The following is a 13,892-nucleotide window of genomic DNA, read 5'->3' as shown; positions in this document are numbered from 1 at the left end:
CAACCAATAAAAGAGAAAGAAAAAAAATCATACAATCCCATATGGGCTGAAGAGGATGATTGGAGACCCTAAAGAAGCAGCAAACAAACAAGTTAATAGTGGTGGGGGGAAAAATGCAGTGACTGACAGCATCGATCATTCAGCGTTGGAGGAGGGCAAACTTGTAAAATAATGTGTAAATATACTGTGCATACTTGCAAATTATGGCAAGACTCACTCAGTTTACTTCACATTACTTCTGCTCTAAATCAAAGTTGCCACTAATTAAAGTGTATCTAAACCCAAAAACAAAAATGTTATATATTGCATCCTACTATTCTTTGATGTGGAGGCTACATTATTTTTCTTTCGCCACACTTTTTTCTTTTTATTTTCACCTAGTAATTCTGCCAATAACATACTTACAGTCCTTGGATGACTGCAATCACTCAAACTACTGTATCAGGACAACAAAAACCGAGTAAGACTAAAGGATGCCGCCCCTCTCCTCTTCCCCATAACATAGAGGATGTGGTTCTGTATTCCTCAAATATAGCTGTGAAAAATGCAACTGATAACTTTCAGCACAGACAGAGAACACAGAAAGTTAGGCTCACAAGATCTCTGGCAAGATCATTTTAAACCAATGTAACAAAACTCTTTCAGTGACACGATTAACATACCAAAATGAGCCAAATAAGGCAAATGCATTAGGCAGGCATTCATTTTGAGGCTGGGTTCACACTTGTGCACTAGTGCGGAAGCGGCTTGCTGCAAGGGTCCAGTGCGTCCCTGTTCTCCGTTTCAGGGACGCATCAGGCCCGAATTTTTTGCCTGAATTCAAACCTAAAACGGAGCCAAAGACGCACAGGACCTCTGTGCAATCCGCTGCGGCCGCCATGGAGATGTGTGGACCGGCTCCATTGGGAGACGGGCACACTCTCCTGTCATGCCAATTGGATGCGGAGAAACCCACATCCAATTCACACTAGTGTGAACCCAGCCTAAAGAGTTAACATACCCTTTCAGAATGATAAGCTAACCACATGTGGAGATAGATGAAAATAACCACTGCTTTGAAGTACTACTAGCAAGTTTTAATGTAGTATTACTATAATTATAAACTTTAAAAATTCTGTTTGTAAACACATGCCCACATCATATCCCCAACAATGCAGGGATTCATCCATTAGGCGCTCACCAAACTGCATTGTGAGACACAGTGGGGTTGTTCCATTTTTGGATAGTGGAAACTTAAACTTAAGTCTAAATATTTTATTGAATTTTGACATTCAGTATTGATAATTACCCGCAATTTTGCATGAGAAGCTATGAATTAAAATAAAAATGAAATCTTAAATAATAATAGTAATACCTCACCTTGCTTGGGTCATTTAAGTAGCTTGCATCTGATGTGTTATCATTGTCTTTAACTAGTTCCCGTAGCTGAGGAAAATCCAGAGACTGTAGAAAAGCAGAATCCCTCTGTTGTGGGGCTGGGGGCACATTAGTTTGGTAACATTGTCCTTGTCCTCCTGGAGGAACCATCCTGACCTCCATGTATTTTAAGGTTCCATCTGTGTTCAGGAAAAGAGCCGGCTGATACTGATCCATGTATGGTTTGGTCTCAGACCCACTCAGATAACAGCAACTGCTACTATAACTTTCTTTCCTCAGACATTTCACTACTAATATAATGAAAGTCACAAGGGAAACCAAACTGATAGCCACGAGAGAAACAATTAAATATAAAGTCATATCTGATGGGGGTTTGGCGTTTGTGAGAAAATCCCCAGATCTGGGTTTCTCTACTACAACATCATCTGCTATACTAATAAGTACTGTGACAGTGGTAGATAATGGGGGATTCCCATGATCACTTATAGATATGGCAAGCTGCTGCTCTGTATTTTCTATCTCCTGAAATCCTTGTACAGTCCTGACCTCTCCTGTATGTTTAGACACTTGGAATAGTAAAGAACTGGCAGGATCGATGAGGTTAAAGACCAACCAGGCATTGTGACCAGAGTCCAGATCTACTGCAGTCAGTTTTGTCACCAGATATCCAGCACTTGTAGATTTTGGGACCCTCTCTTGGACAATGAGATCCTCAGAGTGCTCCGGATACAGCAGGGTGGGGGAGTTGTCATTTGTATCCAATATGAATATAAAGACAGGGACAGTGGAAAATAACTTTGGAGATCCAGAATCCTCTACTTTTATGGTGATTTGTAGTGTCTGAATGCGTTCATAGTCAAAGGAACGCTGAGCATATATATCACCAGTATTAGAATTTATGTAAACAAAAGAGGATACAGAGGATCCAATTATCTGGGTTTCCACTATAGAGTACACCAGATCAGAGTTAACCCCCTCATCTGCATCAGTAGCAGACACTGTGCATAGATAAGTCCCTGGGTCACTGTTCTCTTTAATGAAGGCATTATAGGTAGATTGTGTAAATGTTGGTGCATTATCATTAACATCAGAAACCCTGAGAATAACAATCACCCTACTGGACAGAGCTGGAGAGCCCAAATCAGTTGCTGTCAGTTCAATAGTATATTGGGAATTTTTTTCTCTATCCAGATTTCCATCAGTGATCAATGAGTAACGATTTTTAACTGTTCTGATCTTAAATGGTAATTGTGGAGAGATTTCCAATTGTATTTCTCCATTTTTCCCAGAATCTTTATCTCTCACATTAATTAATCCCACAGTCGTTCCTAGTGGTATACTTTCTGGAATATCATTTGTCAAAGAGGAAAAAGAAATTTCTGGAGAATTATCGTTCATATCTTCTATTTCCACCTGAACCAGGCAATTCCCTATCTGTTTTGTTAATCCTTTATCTTCTGCTTTAATTGATAATTCATGAAGATGTGTCTCTTCATAATCAATATTTCCTTTTATAAAGATTTCTCCACTATGCTGGTCCACACCAAATAACTGCCTTGAGGTTTCAGAAGTGTGACTATCAAAATAATACAGAATTTCTCCATTTGCCCCCTCATCTAGATCTGTTGCATTTAACAACAATACAACTGTATTTAGAGGGAGATTTTCCTTCAGTTTAATCTTATAAACTGAATGATCAAAAACTGGTGGATTATCATTAGTATCTAACACTGTTATTGTGATATGACAGGATCCTGATCTAGCTGGTTCTCCTCCATCTATAGCAGTGAGAATAAGATTGTGTTCTTGTTTTTCCTCCCTATCTAACACCTTCTCTAATATCAGCTGAGGAATGAGAGTTCCATCTACACGATTCTTTACAGACAATGAGAAATAAGGATTTGTGTTTAATATGTACTGACTAACACCATTAATACCAACATCTAGATCCTTTGCAATTTCTAAGGCAAACTGAACACCGGGATTTGTCAACAATTCTGTAATTTCAATAAGATAATCATTGGTTAAAAATGTGGGAGAATTATCATTAATATCCTGAATCTCTATGTCTATACTAAAAAGCTCTAAAGGATTTTCAGCAACCACCTCTAAATTCAGCACACAGCTCACACTGGATCCACACAGGATCTCTCTATCAATCCTGTCATTAACAGTCAAGCCTCCATTTTCCTTATTTACAGTAAAATATTTTTGGTATTTCTCAGATGATAAATGTAATCTGCGCTGAGCAATCTCTGCACGTTTTATGCCCAGATCCTGAGCTACATTTCCTACCCATGTCCCTGGATCAGACTCCTCCACAATAGAATAACGAAGCTGCCCAGAGACCCAGCCCCAGCTACAAAGGAGAAGGGAGAAAGCTACTTGCCATTTCCAACACAGACCACAGCCTCTGATGTCCATATCTCACAATGTTTCCTTGGTATTTGATAGAACATAGATCCTGTGTAATCCACAATGCCTTTAGCTGTCAAAATGCTCTCCTTGCCATTGAAAAAATAATCCATCCATAGAAAAACATGTCCACGGCATTGTCTTTTCTGCACAGCAGCTCCTCTTTGTGTGTAATGAAAGATGGGAGGGTGAATCACTGAGCCAGGGGGAGGAGAGAGCAGGTTTAGCCAGAACTGATTTAGCTGTGAAGCTAAGCATACCAAGCCTGACCTCTTCTGGCCAATAATATGAACTGCATCCACCAATATAATGCAAAGGAAATTAGTAAATATTCCAATTTCTTCTTTAACACTATTATATATGTATAGTGACATGGACTTTCACTGTATTGTTCATTTAAGCACAAGAAACTCCATTTTGTTCACGCTGTTCTGTAACCTTCACCTAACACACAGACACATCTTCTGCTAGAAGGTCTCTCTGTCTCTACCCCTCCCTCCCTTCTCAAGGTTTTACTTTTGCAATTGTTCTATTCACTAGCTTTTAATAATATATTCCTATTTGTGAGCTTTTAATAAAATATTTCTATTTGTTAGTTTTTAATAACATCTCACACCACCCCTTTCTTCTGTATGTATAAAATAACATGTAATAATAAATTTTGCTTTGAACGGACATTTTAAACACAGTGATTGCATCCTGTGAATCTGTTCCTGCAATTGCAGTATTAACTTTTGTTTTTAGAGTCCCAATCTGAAATAGTTCCCATATCAATACGCTTTGTATAATTTAAACATGAAATGAAATAGGTATTACACACTTTTATTTTTAAAGATTATCTCATATTTTTCTATTTACAAAGGAATGCATTATACCTATAGTGTAAAAACAGTCATCTCCATTGCTGAAAAAGCAGTAGTACACCAGCTAATGTTTAGTAACCCTCCAATAAGATTATATTTGTGTTTGAGGGAGAATTCATATTACTTAAAACTACAATCTAATGATCTTTTGAGCGTAAGCTTTGATAGCAAAAGAAGCATAAAGAATTAAACAAATGTTTTGCTAGAGTATTATTAAGGATATGTTCTCAATACTCAGCCTTCTTTTTTTGTCGTATGTGTACTGTTGTGTACTGTTGATTTATTGCAGGGTGGTTGTCCTTATGTACAAACTTCAAACATTTTTAACATGGTTTTATGGATTAGACTTTTAGTCTTTAAGTTTTGCGACTTTTGTTGTATGGATCCTGCATAGTTTGTATTCTATTTCACGATGGTCACATACATAATTATAATATTCTACTATTTTATAGTCATATAATGCAGTGCTTGACCAAGTTTACATGTGTACACAAGATTTAAAGAGGAAGTAAACCCTGATGGGTTTTACTTCCTCTTTATTTCCCTGCAAAGTTAAAGCAGAATGGGCTACTATGCATCGCATAGTAGCCCATTATGTGTCACTTACCTGAAACCGAAGCCTAAATGTTACCGCTGTCCCCACTAGCAGCAAGCATCCATCTTCATCCCTCTTGCTTCCGGGGGCCATGAATCCGGCTCTGTGACTGGCCGGGGTCACGTGACGTCCCTCGTGCGGGAGCTGTCAGTCACGGCATGACCCCCTTTAGAAAGGGCGCGATCTGTCCTTTTCTAAAGTGCACATGTGCCGTAGACATCGGCGGACGGCTTTATTTTATATAATATAGGCTTACCTGTAGGTAAAAGTGGTTGTACAGGGTGTTCAACCACTTTAAATATTTGTACTCAACAAAGCTTTAGTGTTTTCTTGTAGTTGTTCATTTGTATTTAATTTCATGCAAACGCATGACTGGCTACTAGGAGCATTATGCACTCGTCAGGTAAACTATTTAAAGTTAATATCTCTGCTCAACAATAGTTTTACTTAGATGCAGGAAAACTAATTATCAAAACAAGGTAAAGCTATACTCTAAGTAAGCTTTAAAACACACATTTTATTCAGTTGTATATTCAATTAAAATGTATATATTTATGCAACTAGCATATACTGTATACCTGCATCTGTATTCGTATCAGTTTTCTAAACTTTCCAGCACAGCGGCATTTATACAAGTAAAGCAAGGGGCAACACTCTTTACCAATCAGAGCTATATTTCTTTGCAAAACATTTGTCAGTCTAACGTCAAACATTCTGGCAAGAGGTAAGAGAACAGTGATCACTTTAACAACGCAGTACTGCTCCGTCATTGTCTAATCATAAGACAAGTGAGGTGCTTATGTATCAAAAACATCAGCAGTCATGTTTTATACAGTCACTCAAGGGAAGTCCAAAAGAGCAACATGTTTTGGGCTGAATATAACCTACCTATAATGGTATCGTAGGTTAATGGTTGTACCATTAACATGATTTTAGAGGAATGATAGGAGAGTGGGGATGGTGTTTAACTGTGAAAATGGAAGACCCTTGCAGCTATAAGATTAAATTAGGACATATATTTTAGATAATAAAATCACATTTTCCAACTTAATAATAAAAAAAAGTAAAAGTTATTATTTGATGTCTGTTAGAAGTATATACTGACTGCTACTTCCTTAAGTACAAATATTTTGGGAAGAGTGCTGTTTAGTGTGATATTGGGGTAGCTTTTCTCTAATGGCTTCAACATTATTGTCACAAATAACAGCATTCTGTTTGCATTATTTTCTTAAATAAAATAGCTGACTCAAAAAACACTAGTTAAATATGGCTGTAGCTTTTGAAAGGAAACCAGGTGCTATACAGAAATGAATTGATCTTTGTAAAACACAGATTGGAGTTGATTCAAGCATGCATAACAGTTGAGAAGCCTAGGCCTAATGATTATTAGGTTATTAGGACTGAATCAAATGTACCTTACATTTTTCCTCACTACATTAATATGAAACTGTTTAGAAAGCCAACCCCCCCTTTCTGTTTGCAACCTTTTGGAACATGTCATAGATCCCAGAAGGCTGCAGGACTATTCAAAAGTGGCAGCATGGCTCGTACATGAGCAGTGGGTAGGTGGCTGTGAAGCCACAAGGAATTGGGGCTGGCTGCGCACAGTAATGCCACGTACACACGGTTAGAATTTCCAACAACAAATGTTCGATGTAAGCTTGTTGTCGGAAATTCTGACCGTGTGTATGCTCCATCGGACATTTGCTGTTGGAATTTCCGTCGACAAATGTTTGAGAGCTGGTTCACAAATTTTCCGACAACAAAGCTTGTTGTCAGAAATTCCAATCATGTGTACACAATTCTGATGCACAAAAGTCCACGCATGCTCGGAATCAAGCAGAAGAGCCGCACTGGCTATTGAACTTCATTTTTCTCGGCTCATTGTACGTGTTGTACATCACCGCGTTCTTGACGTTCGGAATTTCCAACAACATTTGTGTGACCGTGTGTATGCAAGTTTGAGCCAACATCCGTCAGAAAAAAAACATGAGTTTGTTGTCGGAATGTCCGTTCATGTGTACACGGCATAAGCGCGTGCATGTCCGATGACGTCACAAGGGGGTGGGAAACTTTGGTGCGAGCGGACCTTATTTTTTCTGGGTCAGCAGTGGCAGCAGGCGTCGTGACGTGAATGACGATGGATCTGCACCGGGGGACATTATTTCTTATTTTTATTTTTAAAATAAAGGACTTTTCAAAAACTGTCTATTGTCTTTATTTACACTACACTTTTTTGTGAATGAGTAGGGGTACTATGTAAAAAGTCTGGTATGAATATTAAGGGGAACCCCCAACCAAAATTAAAAGAAAAAAATTGCGTGGGGGTCCCCCCAAATTCCATACCAGGTTCTTGAGGTCTGGTATGGATATTTAGAGGAACCCCGCACCAAAATTTTAAAAAAATGGCTTGGGGGTCCCCCTCAAAATTCATACCAGACCGAACCCCGCGGCAAAATTTAAAAAAAAATGGCATGGGAGTCCCCCAAAAGTCCATACCAGACCCTTATCCGAGCACGCAATCTGGCAGGCCGGAGAAAAAGAGAGGGAATGAGAGTTCTCCCCCCTCCTGAACCGTACCAGGCCACATGCCCTCAACATGGGGAGGGTGCTTTTTGGTAGCCCCCCAAAGCACCTTGTCCCCATGTTGACCCACCTCCATGGGTAGCCCCCCAAAGCACCTTGTCCCCATGTTGACCCACCTCCATGGGAAGCACCCGCCGTATGACGCGTCTTCGCATTGACAGTTCTTATATAACTGAGGGCGGGCCCACGCGGTGACATTGCCGGGTGACCCCGCCCCCTCTGACGCATGGGGACTTCACCATGGCTTTCCTGGGGTGTCAGAGGGGGCAGGGCCACCAGTTTACATAATCGGGTGGCCCTGCCCCCCCTATACAGTATTTATCAGTAAAATGTAATTTACTACATCTTGGAAACTGAGCTGAGAGAAAAAACAATTGGTATATGATTTATGCAACACCTGCACTTTTCATATTTTTATTTGCTGTTAATGTGATAAAAAAAACAGCAAATAACCATACAATTAATTAAAAATAATGTAATAAAAGTCAACCAAAGATTATTTCCTATAAAGTCTCAGATAAACACAAACAACATAGATAAAAATGTAGGATTTCATTTTATACCATTTTCATCACTTATCAATTGACCTGTTGATAAAAAAATTGCCTGACCATAGAATTATCAAATATAAGGTGTGACAATCTAATTCCTGGAATGGACTATAAAAAAAATACACTAGATGATATTTGAAGATGACCTTCATATAATATCTTTTGTCAAGATTTGAGCTACCATCTGCCACATTTTTTTCTCATTTCATGTTCGATTCTTCTGCCATCATTTTCACAATGAATCTTCGATCTGAGCATAGGAGGGTTCGTACTCTGTACTCTTTGTATTTTTGGCTGCCCCTTCTTGTGGCATCGTGGACATCTTCCCATCCCTCTTTAAGCCACCTATGCTATTCAAAAACACTTGATTTCTTCATGGAATGGTCACAATAAGACTGTTGTAACACAGCTAAATTTTTACTTGCACTTTTGTAAATTTTCATGCAAAATTTGATGTTATTCCACTGCTCCAGATTCCTGTCACTCATTTTCTGCCAACAGGCCAACGCACACGCATTATTACTTCCACTAATTCGTAAAAACTGAGTCAACTGGTCTGTGACCCAGGTGAGTGCAAGTTAGAACATGCCAGAACTCGCTCACGTGCGTATGGCTGTGTGACTCATCGACTCATCATAGTGCTACACCACAGGCTTTCTGGAAATGAAATTGCCACATTTCATTTATATATATATATATATATATATATATATATATATATATATATATATATATATATACACAGTATACAATGCTATAACCCCCCCCAAATGCAGTACAGTTGTGCTGTTATGCATTGAAAGTGCAGGTGCTCCTATGTCATGCATACATTTTGCTTTAAATGTACAGTAAATGTCCTCAATAGCAAGAAAATACGTGCGGTATTTAAAATGTGAGAGCAAGTAGTTTCAGAGCAGAAATCAGCATGTTTTATTCCAAATTATTATTTTTACATATTAAATGAATACAAGGAAGATAAAATAGGTTTAAAATATAACTGACCTTGCTTGGATCATTTAAACAGCTTGTGTCCGATGTGCTATCATTGTCTTTAACTAGTTCCCGTAGCTGGGGAAAATCCAGAGACTGCAGAAAAGCTGAATCCCGCTGTTGTGGGGCTGGGGGCACATTAGTTTGGTAACACTGTGCCTGTACTCCTGGAGGAACCATCCTGACCTCCATATACTTTAGGGTTCCATCTGTGTTCAGGAAAAGAGCCGGCTGATACTGATCCATGTATGACTTAGTGTCAGATCCACTGAGATAACAACAACTGCTACTATAACCATAACTTTCCTTTCTCAGACATTTCACCAGTAGTATAATGAATGTGACAAGGGAAACTATGCTGATAGCCACAAGAGAAACAATTAAATATAAAGTCATATCTGATGGTGGTTTGGAGTTTGTGAGAAAATCCCCAGATTTGGGTCTTTGTACTACAACATCATCTGCTATACTGACAAGTACAGTAATATTAGTAGATAATGGAGGATCCCCATGATCACTGATAGAGATGATAAGTTGTTGCTCTGTATTTTCTGCTTCCTGAAATCCCCGTGCAGTCCTGACCTCACCTGTATGTTTAGACACCTGAAATAGAGAAGAACTACCAGGGTCAATGAGATTAAAGGCCAACCAGGCATTGTGACCAGAATCCAGATCTACTGCAGTCAGTTTCGTCACCAGATATCCAGCACTTGTAGATTTTGGTATTCTCTGTTGGACAATGAGATCCTCAGAGTGTTCCGGATACAGCAAGGTGGGGGAGTTGTCATTTGTATCCAATATGAATATAAAGACAGGGACAGTGGAAAATAACTTTGGAGATCCAGAATCCTCTACTTTTATGGTGATCTGTAGAGTCTGAATGTATTCATAGTCAAAGGAACGCTGAGCATATATATCACCAGTATTAGAATTAATGTAAACAAAAGAAGATAAAGATGATCCATCTATCTGGGTCTCAACTGTAGAGTACACCAGATCAGAGTTAACCCCCTCATCTGCATCAGTAGCAGACACTGTACATAGAAGAGTCCCTGGGTCACTGTTTTCCTTAATGAAGGCATTATAGGTAGATTGTGTAAATGTTGGAGCATTATCATTAACATCAGAAGCCCTGAGAATGACAGTCATCTTAGCAGACAGTGCTGGAGACCCTAAATCAGAAGCTGTCAGCTCAATAGTGTATTGGGCTATTTTTTCTCTATCCAGATTCCCATCAGTGACGAGTGTATAATGGTTTTTAACTGTGCTGATCCTAAAAGGTAAATTTGGTGACATATCCAATTGTATTTCACCATTTTTTCCTGAATCCCTGTCTTCCACATTAATTATTCCTACAGTTGTTCCTAGTGGAATATTTTCTGGAATTTCATTCATCAAAGAAGAAAAGGACATTTCTGGGGCATTGTCATTGACATCTTCAATTTCTACCTGAACCAGACAATTTCCTATCAGTCTGGGTAATCCTTTATCTTCTGCTTTTATTGATAATTCATGGAAATGTAACTCTTCATAATCCATATATCCTTTGGTAAAGATTTCTCCACTATGCTTGCTTAAATCAAATAACTGTCTTGAGGAGTCAGAAGTGTGACTATCAAAATAATACTGAATTTCTCCATTTGCCCCCTCATCCAGATCTGTTGCATTTAATGATAGCACAATAGTATTTAAAGGGAAATTTTCCTTCAGTTTAATCTTATAAACTGATTGATTAAAAATTGGTGGATTATCGTTAATATCTAACACTTTTATTGTAATATGACATGTTCCTGATCTAGCTGGTTCTCCACCATCTATAGCAGTGAGAATAAGATTGTGTTCTTGTTTCTCCTCCCTATCTAACACCTTCTCTAATATCAGCTGAGGGATGAGAGTGCCATCTAAACGATTCTTTACAGACAATGAGAAATAAGGATTTGTGTTTAATATATACTGACTAACACCATTAATACCAACATCTAGATCTTTTGCAATTTCTAAGGCAAACTGAGTACCAGCACTTGTGAATATTTCTGTAATTTCAATAAGATACACATTGGTTAAGAATATGGGAGCATTATCATTAATATCCTGAATCTCTATGTTTATAATGAAATGCTCCAAAGGATTTTCAGCAACCACCTCTAAACGCAGCACACAGCTCACAATGGATCCACACAGGATCTCTCTATCAATCCTGTCATTAATAGTCAAGCCTCCATTTTCCTTATTTACAGTAAAACATTTTTGGTATTTCTCAGATGATAAATTTAATCTGCGCTGAGCAATCTCTGCACGTTTTATGCCCAGATCCTGAGCTACATTTCCTACCCATGTCCCTGGATCAGACTCCTCCACAATAGAATAACGAAGCTGCCCAGAGACCCAGCCCCAGCTACAAAGGAGAAGGGAGAAAGCTACTTGCCATTTCCAACACAGACAGCAATCTCTGATGTCCATATCTTACAGGGTTTCCTTAATATTGTATTGAACATAGATCCTGTGTAATCCACAATGCCCGTAGCTGTCAAATTCTCTTCTTAACATTGAGAAAAGAATCCATCCAGAGAAAAACATATCCACGACATTGTATTTTCTGTACAGCAGCCCTTCTTTGTGTGTAAGGAAATATGGGAGGGTGAATCACTGAGCCAGGGGGAGGAGAGTGCAGAGGTAGCCTAAATAGATCTAGCTGTGCTACTAGATGTGCTAATTCTGCCCTCTTCTGGCCAAAAATGTAAACCTCACCCACCAATGTAATGTGAAGAAATGGCAATTCCTTTTTTGACACTATTTGCTTTAGATGCTGTAATACATAAAACATGTATTATATACTTTGTTTTGATGAATGCATGATATTCCGAAAGTTATGTATTATGTATGTAGTGTATCACAACTGTCAGGTTATACCCAGTGCTATAAAAGTAGTGTTTTTAAAATACATCAAAACTATTTTTAATAGCTTAAAACTGAACTACAGGCAAATATAAAAGGCATGAATGAATGCAGCTCTACAATCATTAATACATTATTACTTACTTTTTTTTTTAATACAAGCAGTGAATTTTACATGACATCAGCTTTTTGCTGTAACTGTACAGCAGGAGAGGAAACGGCAGAAATTAGTTCATAAACTGGCAATAAGCATACTTATGGGAAGTAAAAGCAGAGTGACAGGGAAATGGGCTTATCACTGTGCTGCTTTACAGGCTGGGATGGCTCATAGGAAATAGGATGAGGCTGACCATCAGACTGAGGACATAAGTGGCAAAAAAATGATTGCAAAGAAAATTTCTGGACTAAAGGTGAATATTGCAGCAAAAGACGGTTAATCATATTTTATCTTTCAATTTTAACTTATTTTTTCTTTGAGGTTTGTCTAAAAGCTACAATTTGATATGTTGATATATGTGAGATATGTGGATGTGTTGGTATTTTATTTATTTTAGGTACTTATATAGCGCCGTCAATTTACGCAGCGCTTTACATATAAATTATACATTCACATCAGTCCCTACCCTCAAGGAGCTTACAATCTAAGGTCCCTAACTCACATTGATCCATACTAGGGCCAATTTAGACAGGATCCAATTAACCTACCAGCATGTCTTTGGAGTGTGGGAGGAAACCGGAGTACCCGGAGGAAACCCACGCAGACACAGGGAGAACATGCAAACTCCAGGCAGGTAGTGTCGTGGTTCGAACCAGCGACCCTTCTTACTGCTAGGCGAGAGTGCTACCCACTACACCACTGTGCCGCCCACAGTAAAATATGGTAAAATATTAGTTAAAAAAAAAACAACAAAACCTCAGGGTCTGCCAACTCACTGCTTATCAATTGTTACGCTAGAAATGAAAAAGAAAAAAACAAACGTTGTGTATTCTTATATATTGAGTGTCTAACCTCAATCTTTGTTACCTATTCAATGTTGTAAATAATGTGTGCACCAATGGTGCATTGAAAAAAATGCATTTACGCTAATTTGTAAACATATTTTTCATCCGTTCGTAATTGTCACATACATGTACATTAGAGTTCTACTAACTTTTGTGCACTAAAAAAAAAAGTAGAAAACCTTTTACCATGACATACATAAAATCAAAAAGCTACACAAGTCCTGTTTTAGGGTAGGTTGCCTGGTTACAAACATATACTGTAAGAAACCAAATTCACACAGAAAAATAAAAGTGTCATGTTAAAGTGAATGTTTCACTGCATACATTGTGTTTTACTTGGAACATTAACTGCATATAGAGTACAAATCATACGCGGAGTTATCTCTATCTGGATACAAGTACAAGTACAGTAGTTCCCTTTAGTTAATACAGTTGTACCTTGGATTACGAGCATAATTTGTTCCAGAAGAATGCTTGTAATCCAAAGCACTCGTATATCAAAGCAAATTTCCCCATAGGAAGTAATGGAAACTCAGATAATCTGTTCCAGTGGCACTGCTGGTGTATGCAGTACTGCATGTGGCCAGAGATGGGGGGGACATTCGTAAACACTCAGAG

At 38.4% G+C, this 13,892-nt stretch overlaps 1 protein-coding gene across 31 annotated transcripts in view; it reads right to left on the bottom strand.

Moving 5' to 3' along the window:
- LOC141132494 (protocadherin gamma-C5-like) overlaps positions 1-13,892 on the bottom strand; it is a 751,191-nt gene that overhangs the window by 237,703 nt on the left and 499,596 nt on the right. For 2 of the 31 annotated variants that reach the window (XM_073620970.1, XM_073620974.1), the window contains exon 1: positions 9,390-12,019. The exons of 27 other annotated variants lie outside the window; for them this stretch is intronic. In XM_073620970.1, coding sequence (XP_073477071.1) covers positions 9,390-11,837 — 2,448 coding nt within the window. In that variant the 5' untranslated portion in view covers positions 11,838-12,019. Of the gene's footprint in view, positions 1-1,359; positions 3,986-9,389; positions 12,020-13,892 lie in introns of those variants that run through there. 2 more of the 31 variants (XM_073620981.1, XM_073620989.1) reach the window with 1 other exon arrangement.

Source organism: Aquarana catesbeiana, linkage group LG03 (assembly GCF_042186555.1).
Source record: "Aquarana catesbeiana isolate 2022-GZ linkage group LG03, ASM4218655v1, whole genome shotgun sequence".
NCBI classification, from domain to species: domain Eukaryota; kingdom Metazoa; phylum Chordata; class Amphibia; order Anura; family Ranidae; genus Aquarana; species Aquarana catesbeiana.
This window is presented reverse-complemented; position numbering and strand designations above follow the sequence as displayed.